This window comes from Lycorma delicatula, chromosome 3 (assembly GCF_047948215.1).
Source record: "Lycorma delicatula isolate Av1 chromosome 3, ASM4794821v1, whole genome shotgun sequence".
NCBI classification, from domain to species: Eukaryota; Metazoa; Arthropoda; class Insecta; order Hemiptera; family Fulgoridae; genus Lycorma; species Lycorma delicatula.
In genome coordinates this window covers 96,743,305-96,769,054 of record NC_134457.1, presented here as the reverse complement: position 1 = coordinate 96,769,054, position 25,750 = coordinate 96,743,305, and the positions used below count along the sequence as shown (strand labels likewise).

Genomic DNA, 25,750 nt, shown 5'->3' with positions numbered 1-25,750 from the left:
TCTTATTTATCAGTACACCTACTCCATTACTACTCTCCTTTCTGCCCCCTCTATTTGATATCTCCCTATTTCCTTTCCATCTCGCATCACTCATACAGGGTATGTCTTAAGTTATTTTTGACTATCTCATATGCATTCTCAAGTTTTGCACTTTGTAGTGTTAAGACATTTCATGTTCTGATCCTTAATGGTTTTTTATCTTTCTTCTTGATGTTTTTTTGTCTTCCTCTGTAAATTTTTTTTGTCTGCCTTCCTTCCCTAGAAGTTCTTTATATGCATGAAACCTGTTTTTCCCCCTCCCAGAGATCCACTTGAAGGGGCTTTACTTTCGAATACTTTTACAGTAAGGTCCGTACCATGCCATTAACAACTAAGGATTTCCAATGGAACTTTAATGGAGTGGTGCCCTGTTGCCTTCTGGATCCGAATGCCATTGGCCATATGGTTCCTCTGCCTTCGAGACCAATTTCTCACTCCCAGGACAACAGAGTGCCCTGCCTACCTTCTACCTTCTCATCCACCCTCATCAGAATCTGTTGGTACTTGGTAGAAGGGTGATCACTTATGCTAGTGGTACCTCAATCACCATATTCTCATCAGTAGGGTTTGTCTTGCACCCATTCATGCTACCATCCTACGCCCTACACCCCTACATTACTGTTCAGAAGTAGCCTACAAATGTTTTCATTTATTTAAGAAAAAGATTGAAGAACTAAAACTGTTTTAGTCTTCGTTAAAACCGCAGTTTTAAAATAAGTGACCCTAATTTATAAAATAAATGGAACATGTTCCATTTATTTTATATGAAACATATTCACATTATGTTATATATAATGTGAATTTTATATAATTATTATGTATATATATAATGTATACATGCACTATATAAATATGTTATACCTATACATTAAAAACGTAATTATGTTTTTAATTAATTTTTTATATTAAAAAAACTATTTTTAAAAAGCAGTGATATCTCTGTGAAGTATTTGATAGTTTACAAAAATAAAAAAGCAGTACAGGAATAGGTGTTTTTTTTAATTTCATTAAATTGCAAGTAATATTACTATCTAAAATTTATAAATTATTTTAAAAATACAATTTTACCAATAATGCATGTAGTTAATGTAATGTACTCTTTGTTTTATATTCAGCGTATGTATTTTATTTTATTTATATACTTGTAATGTGTCACAGACAACCATTTATCCAGATGGGAGAGCAGCAGTTTTTTTTTGTTTTTTTTTACATTATACTAGTGATAGTCTTAAAAAGTATTAGTTGCTTAATCATTATTATTCATTTCTGGCTATAAAATTACATATAATCTTTATTGTTCATGTAAACTAACACGTGTAGCTATACTCAGTTTTAATGTAATTAAATTAATTGTCAAAACTTGTTCATAATCATTACATTAAATAGAACAATTATAGTAATAAAGGTTAATATTCAAATTTCATGTAACAAAATTGAAATTTGCTTGAAAATAACAGTAAATGTAACATAATTGTTTAAATCAAAAATTACTGAATAGTATTGCAAGATATATAAAAAACAGTTTAATTTGTTTTCCATAACAAGATACTAATGATTCCAGATCCTTATGAAAAAATTACTTCTCCAAAAAGCCATTTTATCAATTTGGCCATATAAAATGCCAAGACAATTGGGTCAATCCATTTGAAGTGATCTAACAGTGGTTGCTTGACCAAAAGAAAAAAAAATTGAAACTTTCCCACTTATTTCCTACATATCTCAGGATCTTAAAACTACTTTTTTTTTAATTTTTATTTAAGCAGTTTACCTGTTTTTGTTATGTTGTGCACACCTATTTTAGTGATTGTAAGGGTTTACGGAAAAAATCATAACTAAAAACTATTGATCCTGGAAGGATGAAACAAATAGCAATTTATTCATTGTTACCACATATACGCCTGATTTAATATTGGCGGATGACAACGGTAGCAACTGAGATGTCAGTGGGACACAGTCTACGTACAAGCGTCACTCCCGCCGCGCAGTTTTCCCACCGTAGCGGCGCTGTGGCCCCACCACTCTCAGGCTCCAATAAAAGAGCGTGCAAAAGATGACAGAAGAAGTTCCGTAGCCGCCTCAACGTAGGACCTCCCAGTGGATACCAACATCCTCGTCGGAGCAGCCGACGGAGCCGTTGGGTGCGGATGCCACCTTCCCGTTCTAGCCTGCTGGGTTTCAATCGTCCCGGGCCGGTGGACTCAACAGCAGGAACCGGTCCAGCATCGGATCGTTCAGATGCCCAAACGATCCCCATGCTCATTATACTTGTTGCATCATTTAGCTTTGTAGTTACAGAATGGTCAGTCTGACATTAGTCAGTGACCTGTATTTGCAGATTTTAAAATCAGTTAAATTTTTACATTATTTTCAAGTAATTTAACATAAAACAATGGAAGAACAGTGTTCCATATGAATTTATGGGAATGAAGATTGTCATAAAACAGTGCATTGTACAGTGTCAAAAGAACTCATTAAAATTTATGAATTTAGTGATGAAAACCTACAACTTATTTTTTTGCGTGTTAATTCAGATGTCACTAGTGTTTGTAAATATCATGAAAAAAGTTTTGATTGTTGTGAAAGAGTTATTAGTACTAGATGCTACCACAAGTATGTTCCTGTGTCAGAAAGCATTGTAAGATGTTATTTTACTTCAGACTCCAAGGACTATGAACACCATTATGTGTCAATTATTGTACCACTTTCACTTAAAGAAAAAGACTGTTGCTTGTGTGTATGAAGATCAGTGGTGGATAGAAAAATAGTAGATATTAGGCTCGAAAATGACGATGTGCAGATTCATTTTTTCCACCCAGCTGGACCACGTACATCATTTCAAAAGTCTGAACAAGACAAAGTGTAGGTACCAATATGCAAAGTCCTGGGAAAGTTGACATCACTTAAACTAACTGCAGTGACAGGTCATTCTCACACAATTTCAAGAGAATTATAAAAGAGATATCACAGCTGTTGGTTAACCACACTGAATAATAAACTTTCATTGCTACAAAATTTTGAATCAAAATTGTATTAGGTTACTGGTATTGGTTAAGTTATAATTAAATTATGACCTACCATTATAATAAAAAAAAATTTTTATAAATATTGAAAAATCAACTTCAGCAACATATGGGCTAAATATAAAAAAATTTAAATTGTAATAAAGACAAAAAATCCCTGTGGAGCACTTATTTAGTGAGTCAAAATGGTATCGCTTTTAACAGGTTTTTCATTATTTTTAAGAGATTATAACTTTTATATTAGTACAATACAAAAGAAACTTTTTTATTAGCCATAAACATCTACAAAAACACTGCAAGTTGTGTCAATTTCAGATTTTTATCACCACCTCCATCACAGTTATTAGAAGCCAAAATTAAAATTTAAAAAAAAAACTAGTTTTCAAAAATTCATGAAAGTTTTGAAGGTAAGAATATCACCATTAATTTTATTTATGGTAAAACTATTAATAAATACTTACATATAAAAAAATAATTCAAACTGTGTATGCCATCCCTGCCTCTTGAAAAAAATTACCAAAAGTGAAATTTCACCGTTTTTCATGTTCAGCTTTATTGGTCATTTTCTCATAGAAAGAAGAGAGAAAGGTAAATAAACCAATGAATCAATCTTTTACTTTGAGAAAATGTGATTAAACTGCTTTTTGTTTCATCCTTTGTGGTCCAATAGTTTTTTGTTATGATTTTTTCCATAAACCCTTACAATCACAAAAATAAGTGTGCACACCATAACAAAAATGGCTGCCACAAGTAAATTGCTTAAATAAAAAATAAAAAAATAAAAATTGTTTTATAGTCCTGAAACAAGTTGGTAAGTTTACTTTTTTTTGGAATTGGTCAAGCAACCAGCTTATGTTTTTTTTTTGGGGTCACTTCAAATGGATTGACCCTACCTGGAAGGTGATTTTTGTTCTTTTTTTTTACTTAGCATCATATTTCATTCAAGTTGTGTTTATTAAATTCTTGTTTCAAATTACTGTTTTTAGTGGTGTTTTTCATTTTGTTTCACCCTGATTCAGTAATTTTATTGGGAAATAAAGTACATTTGGCTGATTAGTTATTTTATTTAAAATGTAATGTGGTAAAATATTTCTGAACAGATTGATTTACTGCTGTTCTGCCAAAAACTTTAATGCAGATTAAAAAAATATTTTATGTAAATAAGTTTTTAAATTGCTGATAGAAATATAACCAGTTTGTACTTTTTGTCATAGCTTGGTAAGTTATGTGATGCAATTTATCTCACCTAAATGCCTTTGTATCTATTGTTGTTAATATCACTGCTTCAAGGGCAAGTCAGAAATTGCCTTGTCATTGTAAAAATGTCTTTTTAAAAAACGTTTATATTAATATCAGCTAACTACTGTATACATCCCATTTTAGCAATTCACTGGCATCACTTTCACTTGTAATTTGAGTGATCCATATTTTTCCTTGTGTCTCTGGACCAGTCATTGATTGCTATTTAATTTCATAAAGGATTTCTTTTAACCTAACTTTATCATCAATTTTTTTTTTTTTAATCGTAATTCAAACATTTAAATAATAAAAAGAGTGTTTGAATCAGTTTGTGTTACTATCTGCTGTCATGTGAAGTAAAAAGCAAGTAAATAATGCATTATTTCCAATTTGTTGCAAGTGCTATAGTTGCTGCATTGTGTCTAATTTTGTATTCTATTGTTTGCATAATTTTATTTCAATGAAAGGATATAACACTGCTTTACATCTAGTTGGGAAAATATTTTGAAAAGTTATTTCAGATTAGCTTTGTGTTGAAAATAATTTAAAATCCTAAATGAACTCAAAAAAAAACTGAGTATTTGTTTATTTTATTTAAATTTTGATGAAAAATAATTTACTGTACATCAATAATTTCTCATTAAAAGAACAATGCAGACTTTTAGTACAAATTATAAACTAATTTGTACATAAATAAATTTGCAGAAATTAAAGACTTCATTCTTAAAATAAATTTAAAAAAAGGAATACTTAACTTTCATTACCTCAAAAGAATGTTAACACACAGTCAAAAACTTTGCGTTCTTTAATTTTTCAGTTAGTAAAATTTTGACATAGAATACCATTGTAAATTTAAAGAAAATACTTTTCACTTTACTGAAGGATGCAGCCTCTTTTAAAAATTTAAATTGTTGCAAATTGTATTGGCTTAAATCTCTTATTCTTAATTTTATTTTATAAAATATATCATAAGTGAGGAAAATTATAAAAACCCACATTTTAACACCCTAAAAAATTGTTAGACAGATTTATAATATAATTGAATTTTGTTTAAAATATTTTTCAAATTTTTTTAAATTTATTCAGACCTTTTTGAAACCATTTCATACGTAACAGATAAAAAAATGTTATTAAAAGTTGTTGAGATTATGTCTAAAAAAAACTTAAGCTAAAATTAAAAAAAAAAATTTAATGGATTGACAAATGTTATTTTTTTTAATAATAATGGAGCTTCAACTAATGTTGTAAATAATGAAAGATGGCAATGTTTTTAACACAGTGCACATGTGTTTTTTCCCACAGATCCTAGAGAGTTTAAAAATGCATTAAAAAAGTATGTAACACTACTAAAATATATTATTATATAATCATAAGACTACTGCTACTTATATTACTATTGCTACCATACCACCACCAAATACTTTATTATAAATTATTGTAGACAAACTACATTTATGAAGAAAAGAGCTCAGATTATAAAATGGATTAGCAGCTTAAAAGATTAAATTAATAATATTTTTGATGATATTTAATTTTTGCAGTGGATAATTTATTTTTTAATTGTTTCTGTATTGTCACTATTTATTAATTGTGTTATTTCTGTAATGAAAAAACCTTAAAGTAAATTGATTAATCTACTTTAAGTATCGAGTATTTACTATTTAGTATTTTCATTATTCCCTGTTAAGATTGTGGCAATTTTCGTATATTAACATGAAATATTACATTTGTGACAAGATTCATGTATACGGTACAGCACAATCATTAATTTTAGAGCTACTGAGATTAGCCTAAATAACTTTAAGTAGTACAATCACAGTTTTCTAAATTAAAAAATTTCATCATATATTGGATGGTTTTGAAACACCCTATAACATTTAATCATAACAGTTTGAAATTAGATGTGTTTCTAAAACACCGATATACATATAGTCTGCTATGAAACTTTGGTAAAGTCTGTATTTAATCTATTACTGTTTGAGACCAACAATTTTTCTTAAGGTGTTGCAACAGTTGTTCCTTTTAGGAAAATATTGATTAAAAAATGTTTAGCACGAATCATAAAAACAATACGATTAAATGAAGTTATAAAAGTGAAACTGAGGTACAAGAAAAGTTGATGAGAAGGTAAATAAAGTATACAAATAACTGTATGTTAAAGAAAACAGATGTATTAATAAGGACCAGATTAAAAGGCACAAAATTTAAGTTACAATACATTAATTTAGAGATAGCGTATTCATTTATTTATTCTGGTAGTTAAGTATTGAGAAATGAGAAAATGATGTAGGAACTAGGTATTTGAGCCAACATAACTAGGGATGTGTTGCAAACCTGGTGTAAAGTTTTTGTTTTGTGGGCTGATTTTTTAAAAGGCAAACAATCAGGAAGATTATTACCTGAAAATTTGAAACAATTTTAGTAATCTTAAATTTATTTTGAAAAATAGTTACTCAAACTTTGGCAAAATTTCTAAAACTAGAGTAATTGATATTAAATTGTACCAAACCTTTTTCAAGCATTTATAAGACAAGGTGTAAGAAAAAGCAGGAAGGAATAGTGAAATCATTGCACAGCAGTTGCTGACTAACTTCGTCAGAGTAGCGTTTCTTAGGAACTGTAAAAAGTTATAGGAACTATACCAACTGTACTATAGTAAAAAAAACTGTACTGTACTAAAAAAAAGAAGTACAGTAACTTAAAAGATCCCATACACAAGAATATACTATTATTATATGGTGAAAAGGTATGAGTCTCAAACTTTAGAAAAGTAAATGAGATACTGGAATGTTGGGTGAAATTGTAATCAGTTATGTTGAGAAAAGTAAATAAGAAATATGTATAAGAAATTTAGTTGTATTTTTAAGACTGAAGGATAGGATAGAGTAATAGAACAAATTAGTGTATTTTGGGTATCTGAGTATAATGGGAATACAAAGTAACAAAATACTTATAGTTATTAACTGATTAAGGAAAAATGAGAAAGGGAGAAATAAATAAAATTGTCACCAAGGAAGAAATGAATGAATAATGGTATGATGTTTTAACCTGGTTGTTATATTTATTTAATTTAAAATGATTACATTTGGTTTACTTAATATAACTCCTAATTACTTTTCACATTCTCTAGATTTATTTATACTGTGTATCTGTTTTTTTTTTTTACCTTTATGTGATAGTGTTTATTTTTATTTTTAGCATCATTTTATGGCTCAAGTTATGTCTCCGTTCCATTACAAGATGCTAAAAGTGTCACTGAAGTCCAGTTAAGGTTTCGTACAAAAAGGTCAGATGCATTATTATTCTTAGCTGCTGGTCGTATTGATTACTGTTTAATACGGCTTGAATCTGGAAGATTAAAGGTTAGTTAATAATTTTTATGAATTCATACAAGTAATGTGCTTAAGAATTTTTTAAGTTCTATTATTAGAACTTGGGTTTGAGGCTAATGTCAAATTGGTTTGTGGCCTCATACATTTCCATAGTAGTTATAATTGTGTCTTGATTAGAGTTTTTATTTTGGTAAAATAGCTTAATACTTCTTGTGACACTTTGTATAAATAGTTATGTTCTATGTAGTTAAAAATAGCCCTGAAAAATAGAAGTAATGTTATGGAATGTTAGAGTTGGTTGTCCAGAGGAATTTACTTGAAAAGAGAAACCCTAGTAACCCCAAAATGTATCAGATAAAAATCTCAAACCCTAGATTGTATTAAATAGAGCTGTCTTGGATTTCATTCATTACAGTCAAAATCAACATGTTTAGAACAGAAAAAACTTTAAAAAAAAGGTATATATCCTATTAATTGAACAAAAATAAATCAGGAACATACATTTAATATATATGCAGGTTAAGTGGGAAACTAATTTCTCTGACCTTACCAACTATAAAGAAAGAACGCTAAACTAAATATTTAGTGAAGTAAAATTTTAATAAGTGCTCAAACAAACAGATGCTAAGGAATTAGTATATAAAAAGTTGATGAAAAAATTTACAAGCAAACAATACTTGGAAAACAATACAATGTGTGTATTTCCACCAGTACTTGCAGAATTGAAATTTAAAAATAATTTTAATTAAAAAAAGTAAGAAGTATCATTTTAGGTACTTTCGATCTAAAATGTAAAGTTAATTTTACCCTTTGTTCAGCTTAAACTACTGAAACCTCTAACTCATATTGTCTGCTACAATTTAATACTCAATACCACCTGTCTAGGGTAGGACAAGCTAAAAATTTATCTCAAGAAAGATAGGTAACTTGAATGAATATTACATCAGTCAACTAATAAGTTGAAATGGAATAAGTAAGATAAATGGTGAATACATGTAGAATGGATTCTTTCATACTATAATCCTTCCTAATATCACAGCTTTGTACTTATACGGCCCCTGTTTAATGCATAATTTTCTTCTTTTTGTAAAGTAATTTTGTTCAATTGCTTTCTTAAGTTATGTAAATAGTTGAATTTTTTTCTGATATTACACATGCTTATTTCTGGTTGATTGAGGTTGTCCAGAAGCTAGCTGAAACAATTACATGAGTGACTTGTTTCATAGTGTTATCACAGCTATCAAAAATTGAAAGTTACTGTTTCATTATATAAGTTAACAAAGTGTGACAAAATAATACTTGATAAATGATTCCACTAATTAGATATTGAGTAAAACTTGTAGGCAGACAAATTTTTGGTGTTTAAATTAAAATGGTATAAGAATTCATATACATTTTGATATATATACATTTTATATAATCCCTATTTGATAAAGTTTCATTCTCAGATGACAGTTTAAAGACTCTCAATGCTATTAATGTCCAATGGGTTTTATTAAACTGTGAATAACATAAGTAAATGTCAGAAAATGATTTGGTTACAAATATAACTTAAGGAAGTATTCATATAACATAATTTAAGGGATAAGACAACTCCCTAGACAAATATCTCTCCCTTCTTTATTGCATAATTGTTGCAACTTTTAAAGTGGTCTTCATTTTAAAATGAAATTGCAGAAAAGTAAAATAGCTAAGAAAAAAATCCTTGACTCTTTTTCTTTTCTGCTACATCATTTCTCCCTAATTTTTTTTTTTTTAATTTATAATGGAATCTCATTCTCATTATGTTTGAGCTGAGGCTTTACCCAATTTCTGCCTGATGTTTTATTCATATACCACATGCAATTTTAAATCTCTATCTTTTTTATTATTTCAAGATATTTTTTTTGACTCTTCTAATGTTAATTTTTTTAATAAAAAAAAAAACAAATTTACATAATATCAATTTTTATAAGTAAAAATGGTGTTCTTATATTTTGTATTTTATTTTGTCATGTGAAAATATATATATATATATAATAATAAGTATGATGTATATATGTATATAATTTATATATAATAAGTAGTAATGTATAAGTAAAAAAATAATAAATAGTTTGTAAGATATTTTAAATTCTACCTTATTTTTATATAAAGTAGTGAAGAAGTTTCTGTTGGTTGAATGCTACAATACAAACATTTTAGCTTTTAAATGTATTTATATGTAAATTAACTTCCAATAACTTTTATTTTTATTCATACCATTAACATGTCTTACTGAATGTTTAAAAATGGGTAGTGTATTGTGTTGTAATTTTAAATCGTGTACATTTCTAACTTAATGTTAATGAAGTTATTTATTAGGTCATAATTTTTTTAGATGCACATAAATCTTGGGGCTGGTGAAGTAGAAATAAGCTCTCCAAAAGGTCTTCGTTTAAATGATTTACAATGGCATGATGTTTTAATTTCAAGAAAAGAAGCGGATGTTATGTTGCAGGTTGATCACATTCACACAACAAGGTAATGATTACAAAAGTAAAATGTTTTAAGCTGAAACTATAAATATAATTGTTAATCAGTAATTTCTAGATCACTTTTACTAGAAAATCAGTAAAGAATTATAATCACTTTTTATTATTCAGTTGAATGATATTAAGACATCATCCATCCTTCCAAACTTAGATAATAACAGTACTTACCTCTTGGGCAAATCGTTTCCAGTTTCCTCCCAATTGATCCATTCTATTGGTCATCCATCCATCTCCTTTTGAGATCCATACGTCCATTCATATTTGAGATCCATTTCATCATCCATCACATGGTTTTTAATGTAGTAATCATTATGTCCACTCTCACTTTGTTGGTTTCATAGCTGATATAAACAGTGAAGTGTTATATCCTTTGAAAATTTCAGATTTTTAGTTTTTTTTTTTAAGATTTTACAATTAAAAAAGCTGGTGATATTTGGTTCATTGCATTTTAATTCCAATTCCCTCTCATATTGAAATCTGATGTAATTGGATACTTTTCAAAATCAGTGAAAAGCAATATGGTGTTAAAATTAGTAAATGTTTTCATGTTGTACCACCTTTATTAGATTACCATATTGTTTTAGAAATTTTGTGTTTTTTTGTATTTTGTTATGACATTACAAAAATTATTTTAATTCAGAATTGATGTTTCTATGTAAAAATAAAACTTTGCTATCTTTTGGTAATTAGAGATTTTGAGTTTTAAATTAATATGGTAAACACAGTTCACTTCCAGAGAGTTATGGTTTTTTAAATTAAAATTCCTTTCACAGAATTTCAGCTTTAAAGCTGTTTGTAAAACACTTCTTTTCTTCTTTATGAAATTTTGACAAACTTTAACTTTGTTTAACAGTTTCTTATATTCAGTGTGGTTCAAATAAGTGCTGAAGATATGTCTTAGCTATTTGTTTAGTGTACTAGATTTTTTCTACTGCAGATTTTTAAAACTCTTCCACAGTTCGGTGCAGGAAGACTCAACTTTTCATTTCTGATGCCCTCAGTAGTTTGCAGTCAGAAACACATGATTTCCAGAGTACAATGCACTACATACATTCGATTTAACAAGTAGACCCTACACAAGGATAAAGTTTAATCTCGCTCACCACTGTGACCTCAATTGAGATTATGTTGTCTTTTGTCAACCTTCACTTGAGTATAAGTGAACAATGATGCAACCAATCTTCATAAAATTTTTCATGCTGAAGTTCAGGTACACTACTACAGCATATCTAAATTTCAGTGAAATTGATCCAATAGCTGGAGTTTTTGAGCTACAAATTTTTTACAAAGGCCTATATATATATATATATATATACTTTTATATATACAGGTGCAGCAAAACTGATTAAGCAGTTTTGAGGAGATATAAAAAAAGTAATGGAAGTATATATAGAAAAAATGTTTTTATTTTCTAAATTAGCAGTACATACCATTTAATAATCATTAAGTTTTGAATGTAATGTCCTCAAGGTGGCAGTCATTAGTAGCAACACACTGTTGGAAACGATCTCTGACGCTTTTTACAGCTTATTCACATATATCACAGGGTTGGTGTTAACTTCTTCAATAATCCACTCCCTTAGCTCTGGTTGGGTTGAAGGTGACACTTAAAACATCTTTTCCTTCAAATATCTCCAAAGAAAAAGGTTACAAATGCTCAAATTGGGTAACCGCACTGGCCACCCCTCAGAGAAATCATATGTCTGGGAAACATTTCTCTCAAAACATTTAGTGAATTTTAGGCTGAGATCTAAAGTTCCATCCTCTTTGAACCGCCAGTCTCCCAATCCCGCTTCTTCAATAATCTCTTCCACTCTGGACTGCAGAAAATTTTGCAACATTGAGACATACTGTTCAGAATTTATGGTCATAGTCATGCCATCCTTTAAAAAGTATGGGCATATCACGCCAAATTGTGATATGACACACCACACCGTTAGTGTAGGGGAATGTAGCAGTCTTTCATGAATAATTCGGGTGTTTCAGCCCAGTAGTGGAAATTTTGCTTATTCACAGTCTCACTGAAGGGAAAATGTGCCTCGTTGCTATTGAAGAAAGCTGCCTTGGAAGTGATCTGTGCAAACATTTGCTCTCACAGATCTTGGCAGTTGGTGTAGTCTGTTGGGCACAATTCTTGAGACATCATTATTTTAAAGAGTTGAAAATTCTAATCAAAATTCAGAATTCTTCCCAAACTGTGGTCTGACATCCCCACGTCAACAACATGCCTCCAAGCAAACTGTCTTGGCGATTGCTTGATTGCTGCTCTCACCAGCTGTATATTTTCTGGTGTTCTGATAGACCTGTGATGGCCATGCGTTCCTCTTAGTGTGCTAAGAAGTTTCCTCCAACTGCCTAACCCAGGACCAAATTGTATGCACATTAGGAATGGCAGTGTGTACACGGAATGTTGAACCATCCCCGAGATGGTTGGACCATCTCTTTGTGTCACAATCAGTGACTGATTGTTTTAAAAATATGTGCGCACAGTAAACCCCACAATCTGCTCTGGGCCAAACCATGTTGGCTACTGAAATGAAGCCACTGATGGAACAGAGGAAGACCATGTGCTCCTGCCTACCCCCACTACCACCTGATCATTGACCCCACCTAATTGCTTAGTCGGTTCTGCTGCATCCTGTATTTATTAAAAGTAATCTTTTTAAGATTCTGCTAATTAAATGGAAGACAATTTAATAATCAATAAAAATTCTAATACTAATACAAATTTAGAAATATTAAAAATGTAGAAGTATCCTAAATATTTATTAGAATTAATAAAGATGACATAACATTAAATATATTAGATAAATATTACTCATATATAAATAAAAAACAAAATTTCAATTTGATAAACCATCAAATAGTGTTTGAGGGAGATGTTCTTATAAAAATTGCAACAGATAGCAGTACTCATGCAAATTATTAAGCAGTTATCATTATTTTAGTATTTTTATTATGCAATAATGGAATTATTTCAATCAAGACTAAGGAAGTGGGATCCCGCAAAAGTACTTTCATGAAAAATTAGGGACAGATTCTCTTATCTCAATATTCTGTACTAGGTGGTTTATTTAATGGAATGAATATAAGGAAATTATAAATAATTGGTATTTTCATACTTCAAAACATAAAGAAAATTCAATTTCACTCCCACGATATGAATGAAAGTATATTGTACTTTTCTTCAAAAAGTCTGTAAAAATTTATATTAAATTTTTGTTTAAATGCTAATTTTTTTTATATTGCTGAACTTTTTTTCCAGGAAAAAACTACCAGGTAATTTTTTTGAATTAAATATACATTATGGGCTTTTTGTTGGTGGCCAAGGTGAATTTTCTGAATTGTTTCTTGGTCATGGTGAGTGGTTAAGAGGCTGCCTCGGTGATGTGACATATAATGGAGTAGATGTACTAAGTAGAGCTAGGCATAGGATTGGGCAGGCTGATGCTCAAGGTGTTACATGGAACTGTGCTGCGGAATTTGATGCTGATGAACATCGTGAAATTAGTTTCATTGAAGATGGTGCATATATTGCATTACCAAATGTTATATCACGTTCTGGAGCTAAGTATGTTGTGTTGATTATTGTCTTATGTTTAAGTTTAAATTAATTTTGCAATAATCTGTTAAGTTTACTTGATTTTATATGGTTGCAGCAGTTACTTTGTGGTGAATAAAATCAGTTATATTGATTATATTTAGCAAACTTTGATTAAAATTATAAAAATAAAAATACACAAAATTATGTGATTAATTGTAATGTATTGTAAACATTTTTTTACAATTTAGGTTCTTGTCAGTGTTGAAGGTTTACATAATGCATTCTCACAAATGTTTTCAGAGAATGGTGGGGTCTTTTATAGATAAACAAGGTTGTGTAACTAACCTTTGGAAAAAGGACACTTGGAAACTAGTATTTGAAAAAAACCTTTATTAAATTTTAAGAAAGAATTAAATCATTTGATATCTTACAGTAATTTTTTTTATAATAAAACTTTTCATAATGCCCTCCATTTGCAGTTACATAGGCATCAACACGTTCATCATGTTAGAAGTTACTATTTTCATGGTTATGACACTGGTGTGGATAAATCGACTTCAGTGTTCCATTTGAGTTGATCAATTACAATTGTGCAAGATTTATTTTTGAATACCTTTTCTTTAAAATAACCCCAAAAAAAAATTCTTGGGGGATAAATATCTGGTAACCTAGGTGGCCATAGCCACACGAAATGACACCCTGAAGAACTTGCATAGCAGCAACATTGTGTATTTACTGTGTAGGCCTTGCAGTCTTGCAGCAACCAGCAGCAATTGCATTTATCTTCTTGTAGCACCTTGAAGTCAGCTGTAATCTGCTGGTAGCATTCAGATACTGTTTCTGTAAAAAATATTGGACCCACTGTTCTCTTCTGAGAAATTGTGTACAAAACTGATCTTTTCTGAATGTACTGCAGTCTGATGGAAAATGAGAGGATTCTCTTTACTTCAGTATCAGTTCTGACCATTTATATAGCCACTTAGAAGAAACTATATCTCATCACAAGAAAAAAAAATACAAGATCATAGTATTGTTGCAGTCAAAATGCTTTAACCATTTGCAATAATTTAGTCTTCTTCCATGATGGGTTTCTCTCAGTATTCCTGCATGATATGCAGGATTAATCTGAATTGCTGAAATAGCTGTCTTATTATTGAGGTGATCATTTAAAGGATGAACAAATAAATTCTAAAGATTTGTCATTTTAAAATGTTGACTGGTAGGATCATTTTCTTATATATTCTATAGATTTTTCTAAAACGAGCAACTATATGTGGCACTGTTGACTTATTGGTTACTTTGATCAAGGAAAAGCAAGGTGCAAGGTCTTCCTGGCACTTGGATTAAAAATAACTTCAAGTTAATGCTCAATGAGATGTATAAAACACATGGTAGGCTTTTCACATCATACATGCCACGTACAGACAAAATAGGAAGAAATTACTTTATTATTAATATATGTTATTGCTTTAAAATCAAGTATTACCAACCCAACATAAAAGCAAATTTCCCACCTCACTGGATTAATGAATTTTGGATTACCTTATTTTTCACTCATTCTGTGGTATTTTTTTCCAAGATAATTCCGCCTATAAATAGATTTTTTAATAGTTACAACTTCCCATACAGTAAACTTACTATTGCATTGTTTTCTTATCTTAAATTATTTTTTTTTAAATAGATCTGGTTGATTAATCTATTTAAATATATTTTCTTTTTATTTTGAAATTTTTTTTATATTAGGTTTTTTTTTTAAATTCACAAAATAAACTATTGTTTAATATGGTTACAAATGCAAAATAGAATTACAATAAAAAAAAGGTTGTATTAGTTTGATCTTTATTAAGTTCTCTTGTCAAAAAAAGCACATAATCTTGATGATGACTGAATAAATCACTGCATTATTACTCCATCAACAGAAATTCAAATATAATTTGTGCAGTTTGAATTGATATCAATGGATAGAAAAAATCTGAGAGACTAGAGTACATTTTATTTCCTGACACACCTAGTAATTTTACCTACAGCTATATTTTTAAACCTTTGCTGATGAATACACCTTTTATTTTTTTTCTATTTAGCCTCCAGAACTACTATAAGATATTACTTTTGAAGATTAGTGTGGATGATATGTATGAATGTAAATGAAGTGTAGTCTTGTACAGTGTCAGATGAATACACCTGACTGGATGCTGGTTATGAAACTGTTCAGTGGACTGTATAATAAAATAACACAGTTTGAATGTAACTAAAAATTATTATCTTCAATGGATGATTTTAATTATTGTATTAGATTGACATTGTTCATAATTAAATACTGGTACACTAAAAGAAAACTTGTGATAAAACATAACTGACTGACGTCATGTCCACTTCACGAACCCAACTGAGAGAGCAACACACATGAACAAGGGAGTGGAAGACTCCCCACTATACCACATACACAACATGCACCACACATATGCACATACAGAAAAATATCCAACATCCTCCCGACCTTGAAAGAACGCCTTCAAAAAATAAAATTAATAAAAATATAGACAGTCTAGAAAATTAATTACATAAATGTCAATAATACATGAAACTACATACATGTTTTAAGTATATAAAATTAAAAAAAAACAAAGTAAGATATGCACATAATGCACAATAAAATCATAATGTAACAATAAACTTATTGTTTTGGTAATGGACATATTTTTGAAATTTGTCTATTAAATGTTCTGGTTGAAGTTTTAAGTGTCACAACATGCACTTTTCCATCGTATCCAGGATGTATAATGGTGACTCAAGCTATTTTCCTTTGGAGTGGAGGGAGGTTTTCCTCTTCGATGACGACCAAATTGTTTTCTTGCAGATCTGGAGTAGAGTTTTTCTATTTTGATTGCTGCTGAAGATTGTTCAAGTACTCATTGGACCAATGAACCAGACGTGCTGCACTTGTTACTGTATTTGTTGCCAGTGATTAAGTCTGTTTACAGGAAAGGGTTGCAAATTTGGTTCTGGAAGACTGCTAAAGATATAGGAAATGTGCCGGTATTAGAGGAAGATCGGAAGGGTTATCTGTTACTGGAGTTAAAGGTCAGGAATTTACACATGCCTTGATTTGAGTCGGTAGAATGGTAAAATTTACTATTGTCAGACTGTTAGCACCAATTACTCTTTTCATATGACTTAACAAGTTTGACTGATGATTCCCAGAGTCGACCAAAGTTTGGAGCACTAGGAGTTTGAAAGTGCCATTGAATACCTTCAATGGATGAAACTTCTGCAACACTTAATTGAAAATTTAGAGTTCTGAATAATTTCACTAGCTGAACCAACTGTGGGCCCTGACAAAATTTGTTCCATTGTCTGAATATATTTCAGTACGTTTACCCCTTCTCACAATGAAGTGTTTCAGTGCTGAGATGAAAGAATCTGATGATAAATTTTCAGCCAACTCTAAATGAATGGCTTTAATGCTGAAACAAACAAATAATATACATAACACTTCTGAGATATGACACCATGTTTTCTGGATAATTTTACCTAAAATGGTGAGCAATAATCAATCCCAGTTCTTACAAATAGTCTGAGACTTGAATTTACATGTGATTTGGGTAGGTTTCCCATTATCTGGGTGATCCTCCTTGGATTTGCTTTGAAACATTTTACACATTGATGAAATATTCTACGAACTAAGTTTTTTCTCCAATAGGCCAATATTTTTGTCTATTCACATTCAGTAGTGATTATGGTCCAATATGCAGATTTTTGACATGGATGTGTTGGGTTATCAGATCAGTCAAGATGTGATTCTTTGGTAAAGTGATGGAGTTCCTTTGGTCAGAAAGAAAGCTGGAATTCTGTATGTGACCTACAATTCTTAGTATATCGTTATCATCGAGATATGGGTTTAATGGTTTTAGTTGACTATTATTTTGAATTGGTTTCAGGAATTTGAGATCACTGATTTCCTTGGAGAAAGCATTATGTTATAGTAATTTCAGTATCTTAGTTTCTGCCTTATTCAATTCTTGTTTAGAGAGCGGACCATTGAGATGAGTGTTGTGGTTTTGACAACTGTTGATAAAACGTGAACAATATGCATTACTCTAGTTGCCTTCATAAAACTTGAAAATTTACTGAAAATGCTATTATTCTCACAGCAGAATGAGAAGAATCTTGAACTCGACGTTCAGGAATTTCGCTTGTGAGCTTCTGAATTAAAACTCCAAATTTAACTTGTACACAAAAATAAAATTTTATAATTTTTAAAGAATAAACTTTTAATAAACAAAAAAATAAACTTACTATTGTTGGGATTTGCAAAACAATGTACTAGGACTATGTTGCTTATGCTTCTCTCTCGAGTTTTACAAAAAAAATTACAATAACTATACAAATCAAAAAATATTACTTAACAGTGATGAATAATATAAAATACTTATAAAAATAAAAAAAAATGACAATAAACAAATTTGACTCAGTACTCCCATAACTAGTCTACTCGAGTTCATAGAACCACTATTATGTAATTACTTGTACACATCAGAACTTAACAAAATATCTTATTATACTTATAATTCTAAGGAATTGGCCAATCCAAAATTAATTGTAATTATAATTTTAAACATAATTTGTCATTATAACATGTTAAATTTTCAATAATAATATTTTTTAAACTTATTTTTTTTTAAAAATCAACAGATAAGGAATCTTCTGATAAATCCATGAAATGTTTTTATGAAGAGGCCTTTGACATTAAATTCTCATACCTGTATTCTGTACAAATCATAGTTTATGAATTTCCTGATCAGTTTTCTTAATATAATCACTGCACTAAACTAACCAACCACATTGAAATCCAACACAAAACTGATGCTTTCCGATGGTCTCACCGGTCCAACCCCACCACTGTTTCTCTGAATTATCATGTCTGTGTAAGTATGTGTACTCACATAAACGTAATACTCTTTGTATAGAAAACGTTTGTTCATTTTTCAAGCATGATGTCATATTTCTTAAAATTCTATTTTAAGAAGGAATTTTTGATAACTAATGAATTATGCTACTATTAATTTAGCTTTTACGTTTTTTAAAAAATATTGTCCGTCAACGTATTAAGAAGTCCATATAACAAAATAATTTATAATAAAAAAATACAAATAAATTCATCAATTTAAATAAGCCAATTCAATTTAATTTAAATTTGGATCAGAATTTGCAATGGTTACACGCTGGGATATTTTTTCAGGAACATCCCAATGTGTGTTGCTGCCTTCAAACACTTTGGGTCGTGTCAATACAATTTGTTATCAATAAGTTGATGAGGCAAGTTAATTTCATGACTTGATGTTGATGTTGTCTTGAAATTTTTATGACTCTGTTTGCAACAAATGTTACCCAATGTGAAGATGGTGCTTTAATCCAAGCAAGTACAATTGTAGAAAAAAATAGAACTGATCTGAAGTAGTCATGAACTTGTGGTAATTTTTGTTAATTCGGATAAAAGCAACGTACCACATAATTCTAACCTCAGTAATGATACCTTTTTTAATGGAGCTACTCTTGACTTTGTTGTAATTAAGTTTACTATGATCTTATTTGATGCATCAATGAATTTCGGATACATACACCGTACGCAGAGTCAAATGCATCCGAAAAACCATGTATTTCAACTAGAAAAATTGGTTCAGTCTTGTTTGTGAGGCATCTGAGTATTTCCAGAGTGGCCAATGACTGAATGGATTTTTGAAATGAATTCCATTTGTTTAGCAAGTCCTTTGGAATTTCATAATCCCAACCAACCTTGCAAGACTGTAGATTTTGCCTAAGTTTTGCAATGACTACGACAGGCTTGAGTAATTCCACAGGATCAAATATTTGTCTGATCACAGCTAAGATTGTTCATTTTGTTGGTGTTTGACTTTGACTTTCCTTGTGGAATAAGAACTGAAATGCATCCTTCACAAGATTTCAAATTAGTCCCATAGTCTTAACTATAGGATTTTTTGATTGATGTTGAAATCAGTCTGAAGTACATCTTCACATGAAATATTGGACACTAGTTCTTGATTATTTGTGCACCATTTTCTGAAATCCTCCATGACTAGTTAGATCAATTAGAACTCTCTGAAGTTGTTTTGCTTCTTTAAGTAAAGATGTCATAAGATCATACATTTAAAAGTCTTCTATAATTACAAGATATGCCTTTGGAAATGTTTCCTTTTCATCTAGAGCTAGTTGCTTTAAAGTTCTTGTTGAAAAGTACAGTGCACTTGAAGTCCTATACATCATGGTTAACAACTTATATGTTTTTATTTCTTCATTGAAGTTTTCACACCATATACAACTAACTGAAGATTTGTTTGAGAAGCATGGATTTCAGTTTGCCTATACGCCCTTTCTATGTCAGCTATCACAGTATATACATGAGTTCTGAATCTGATGATAATGCTGATTAAATTTGACTGTACCGTAGGTCCAACAATGGATAAGCCGTTTCGTCAAATCCCAGATGTTGTCTTACTGAAAGCGTCAAAAACTACTCTTACTTTCATTGTGGATGAATCTCCTCGTCTAACACAATGGTGTGGATAGTAATATGATTTAGACTCTGCAACATCTTCATCTGATATTTCTGTCATGAGTCCTAGATTTTTGTATTCTCATGAAGTTTATGTATTGGGACTTGAATTCAGATGTTTCACAAGCGAAACAAGCCTTTGCACTGCAGTAGTTCTTGATTCACCAAGTTGGTTTATATCACCTTTCAAAGGGATCTTCACACAGTATCTTCCATCCATAGATCTTGTATTATTATTTTCATACAACTCTTCACAAAGTTTGTCATTTCCTGTAAATTGTTTTTGATAGAGCTGCAGTCTTCTAATTCCCAAAATTTTTTAAGGTTTTCATTGATCTGATCTAAAGCAGGTAGATTGCATACAGATGTTAAAACTGTTGAATGCTGATCTATCGATATTTTACTGGAAATTACCAGCCAAATAGGGTATTTTGAAATGTTGGATTTTGAAGCATGTCAATGTCACTTGGTTTGTAGAAATCTGGATCGGCCAGTAGCAGATTCTGTGGTAATTGCAAACTTAATTTTTTGATTTGAACTGTGGGTAATTGTTGAGTGATGGTTGTAAAACTACACACTCTATATTCACTGCGAATCCATTCACTCTTGATTTAATAACATATTCCACGGAATGAGTTGTAATGGTTGCAGCCTTGCCTATACCATTAACTTGTAAAATGTTTTTCTTTGATGGGAGTCTTAAAAACTTAGTAGTTTTCTCAGTGATAGAATTTGACTGTGAACTTCTCTCAAGTAACAAGTAACAACAATGAGAATTACCATGTATATCTAGCGCTAAAACAATGGCTGTTGACAGCATGATAACAGGGTTTGATTGCTTCGAACTAACATTTGACATGGATACTATTGTTTGTTTTGGAATTACCACTGGGGATGATTCATCGCCGCTTGCAGAAATCTTATTTTGTGTAACAGTAGAATTAGGTCTGATGTAATGTAGCAAACTATTATGTTTTTTCCACAATGTTTGCATGACAGACCACAGTTTTATGCTGATTGTGTAGACAGTTGAAGCTCAGACCACGATTTTTAACCTCAAGTTCATAGTCAGGAATTGATAATGTTTTGAAAGCTTCACAAAAATGAATTGGGTGTTGCAGTTGATTACATAAAGGACAATTTTTATAAGCACATGACAATTTTCGGATAATGTGTTATTTTTTGAAAATGATTAAATTTTGGTAGTCAAACTTTATTTGGTAACTGATTGTTCATATGTGATTTATGTGACTTGCTAGTTTCAACTGATTCCATAACTTGACATTTATGTTGCAGAAATGTTTCTAATTCGGACATTGTTGGCAACTGATTTATTTCTAAGAAATTTTCCCATTCGTGTAAGGTAGCTGACTCTAATTTGATAGTAATTACATGAATTAAGAGTGTATTCCATTGCTGAGTTGGTTGCCCTAATCTTGCACATATGTGTTAATGCACAGTGTAAAAGCTTTTGTAATGACAAAGAATTTTCTCTATCATTTTTAAAGAGGTTGAATAGTGCACTTACATGCCGTAATCTGTGGTTGCGTGTTACTTTCTGAACTTCATGTATTTGATCCAGCAGCACCGAAGAGGTGCAGTGAGTGAAAGAAGAATATAGAAGGTTTTTTCTCTGGCTGCCCGTGGCTCGCTGTGAGTAGTAGTCACATTTGCAGGCTTGCCCAAGAGTCTAAGTAGAAGAAAGACAGTGAGCATTTATATTAGCATATAGTCAGGCAGGGTATCTTCGGTCATGACAGATATTCAAGAAGTAAGCAGGAAGTCCAGCCGGTAAAGCTTGTACTTTCAGTATAGAAATGCCTGTGAGGAACATCTGGCAAGATGGGATAGATAGATGTGCAATTGTCCACTCCTTATAGGCACTGATGTTAATGCCAAGTCGCTTTTTTGGCATAGTGGGAATTGGTTGAAGGTTTCATTGTGCAGCATGATTTTGAGGTCTTTAATGTTGCAGACCAGTTGGCCACCTGTGTCGGCATGGTCGATAGACAGAGGCATTTCATGGCTTTACCAATGGTAAAAATATCTCTTGATAGAATCCTGGACTGGTCTGTGGTTGATGATTGCTTTAGCAATCCTACTGTGATGAAGCGATCTGTGTGTCAACCCAGGAGAGCTGCACAATGTGAAGGCGATCCTAGTCTGTGCACGGCTCTCCTTGCAAATCATCACAGGGAGAGATCCAAGTACTATCATTACATTAGGTCTACAGTATACAGTGGACTGTATAATAAAATCACACAGTTTGAATGTAACGAAAAATTATTACATCTTTATTGTATTAGATTGACACTGATCATAATTGAATACTGGTACACTAAAAGAAAACTTGTGAAAAAACATTACTGACCGATGTCATATCTACTTCACGAACCCAACTGAGTGAGCAACACACATGAACAAGGGAGTGGGAGAACTCCCCAGTACACCATGCATACAGACACACACCACACGCATGCATATACAGAAAAATATCCAACACTAACTTTATGTTGATTCACTTAAAATTACAAATTGGTTAATGATGATCCTTAATTCAAATATAATTTTATTAACTTTTATCTTTAAGTGTTTACTCTTATGTTAATCTATTTATTCATGCACATCCATTTTTTTCTTATGTATAAGTATATTGATAATTAGCAAATATGTAAAACCTTTGCAAAATTGTATATTTGAGTAATTTTGATTAATTTATTTACTTTTAGATGGCAATTTAATATTAAAACAATTGTGGATCATGGAGTCATTCTGTATACGTCAGGTACATCTGGAGGAAAAGCTGATTTTGTTGGTGTAGAATTGGTCAATGGTAAGCCACGTATTGTTTTGGACAAAGGAAATGGTCCTGTTGAATTAAGCTGTGATGTTTCAGTTTCTGATGGACAGTGGCATACATTAATGATTCATTTTACTCCATCGATTATTGAAATATCTGTTGATGGTAAACTATCTTCGATGAAATTGACTCAGGGAGGAAGCAGACATTTTGATTTAGCTGAGCTTGTGAGTATTTTTTTGTTTCTAGTTTGTGTTTTAGGTTGTCTTTTTTTTAATCAACTGTCATTTGACTAGTTTTATGTTTTTTTTCAAGTGATGAGGACAAAGCTGAGACCACCACTTATTTTGTTGAGTTGGATAAATTGTATTATACTGAGGGTATTCAAAAGCTGAAAAGTTATTGGTCTAAAAGTATCTAATTGCAAGGTGATTAACTTGAAAAATATTTTTTTAATTTCTGAAAAGTCTTGTATTTTTTTGTCAGGTGAAGAACTTTCTGAACAATCTTTGTATTACAAATTAAGAGTCATTGCAGAATTTAGCAACAGATTTAAAGCTTGTAGAATATGAAAGCTTCAAAAACAAAAAAAAAAGACTAGTTTTGAAATAGTGCTTCATAATATGGGGATTAATGTCAAATATTATTATGAAGCAATAAACCTTCGTGAAATTGAGAATATCTAACATTAAAATGCAATTGACTCATGATAATAAATACTTTTGACTTAGCTTAGGAGAGGAGGAAATGATTTTAATTTGTGCTTGTTAAAAATTTATCATCATGTGATACAACAAAGTTGTCATTGTTAATTACTGGTACTGGAAAAATATGCATAAAAAAAGATAATCTGGGATGTTGACTCAGCCTATCTTTTTTGGAAACTTTAAATATCACATTTTTAAGATCCAGTCTTGTAATTTATTTTGTGTTTACCTTTATCTTTTTCTAAAATTTTTAATTTTAGGAATTACCACAAATTAATACATTTTTCTATGTATTATGAGCAGGTTTTTTTAAATTTTACTTTTTTGTAAGTTTTGTATGTGCTCAGATAAAAAAAAAAAATTTTTTTTATTCACAGGTTCATATTGGAGGTATAGAATTAAACAAAAGAGCTCGAGCTCTTGGTCAAGGTTTGAGAACAGCAGATACTAGTTACAAAGGATGTCTTAAAGAGTTAGATGTTGATGGAAGGATATTAGGTATTCCACAAGCAAAAATAACTCAAGGAATCTTGCCAGATTGTGTATGGCAGTATCCTTGCAAAACTCAGGAGCCTTGTATACCAGAAGCAACATGTTTACAGCTCGGAGTTAATTCATTTCATTGTGATTGTGATCGCCCACATTGTGTCAATCAACATTTTACTAACTCCTATAAGGTATTATTTTATATTTTGCCTGGTAATAACTAGACATTTACAGAAAGGAATACATTAATTTATTGATTTATTTACTACTCGCTTCAATCTCTTTTATGATTCATGCAAAGAATCTAAGGTACAATTAACACTAATTAGTGTTGCTTTCTCCATGAGTAATAGTGTTCATTATGCAATCAGGTCTCAGTACTCTGCCCCATTATACTCAGTTCAGTGAAACATTTCTATCTCCAATGGTAATCTGGATAAGTGGTTTAATTTAATCGATTACTTTCGCATACCACCAGTGATGGGTTATGTCCATTCATTATTATCTGTTTGTGCAGTAATATCATTATTACTCACAAAAGCATGAGTTTATTGAATTCAGGGGTGTCCAGGGGGCAGAATCCCCTGGCTAGACAGGAAGGGCAAGCGATGCCTCTCTCTCCCTCTCCCACCATCCTTCAAAAAAAAGTACTTTGAATAGAACAGCAGTATTGAATTTTTATTTTCCTCTTTTATGAATGTATAGGATCACTTTAGTCAGTCCATTATCCAAGTCTTTTTGAAGGAACTATTTAAGCCTTGCAGTCCTCCCAGTATTGTTTCATACATTCCAATCTCTATCCCCTTTCTGGTGTTGAAAATGTTAGTATTGTGAGTTTCTTTCTTGTGAATATGAAGGGAGTGTTTTTTCTCCTTGGTTTTTTCATTTAATTTTACCTTGTTTCTTATATCTTTTGGTGTAAGGCCAATTTCCTTCAGATCCTCTCTTATTTCTCTTATCCATTCCATCTGCAAATTTTTTTGGTGTTTTTTGTATTTAGATTGTGTTGTACCAGCTGCTTCAAAATTCTTGAATCTTGTATCCTCATGATATGTCCAAAGAATCTTAGTCTCCTCTTACACATGGTATCTTCAATGGGTTCTAACTCTTTGTACACCACTTTGTTGGGCACAATCCACTACTGCCTGTCTTTCTGATACTTTTTGTTGATGACGGTTTTTCCAATTCTCTCATTTTTGTGGAGTCTGTCGGTTTTTTATTGTTCGTTCGGGTGGAAAGAGTGTTTCTGCTACATATGTGGTGTGGCTTCTAGTTTTATAACTGTGTTGTAGAGTCTTATCTTTGCATTTATCGATAGACATTTTTACTGTAGGTGTTCCAGGTTAATTTTTGTCCTTTAGCTAGTTTGCTTTTGCTTGGATTGAGGGTTTCCGTTCAGTTTGTTTATTATTTCTCTGAGATATTTAAATTGGGTTACTATTTTGACTATTACCATTTATGTTTACTTATTTTAATTGTGTTTGTTTTGAGGCATAATT

The 25,750-nt window shown here is 30.9% G+C and overlaps 1 protein-coding gene across 1 annotated transcript in view; it reads left to right on the top strand.

Moving 5' to 3' along the window:
• The window catches only part of kon (chondroitin sulfate proteoglycan 4-like protein), a 108,160-nt gene that overhangs the window by 6,233 nt on the left and 76,177 nt on the right, over positions 1-25,750 (top strand). The window contains exons 2-6 of the mRNA XM_075360205.1: positions 7,497-7,660; positions 9,990-10,132; positions 13,409-13,714; positions 22,988-23,285; positions 24,143-24,442. Of these exons, the coding sequence (XP_075216320.1) occupies positions 7,497-7,660; positions 9,990-10,132; positions 13,409-13,714; positions 22,988-23,285; positions 24,143-24,442 (1,211 nt within the window). The remainder of the gene's footprint in view (positions 1-7,496; positions 7,661-9,989; positions 10,133-13,408; positions 13,715-22,987; positions 23,286-24,142; positions 24,443-25,750) is intronic.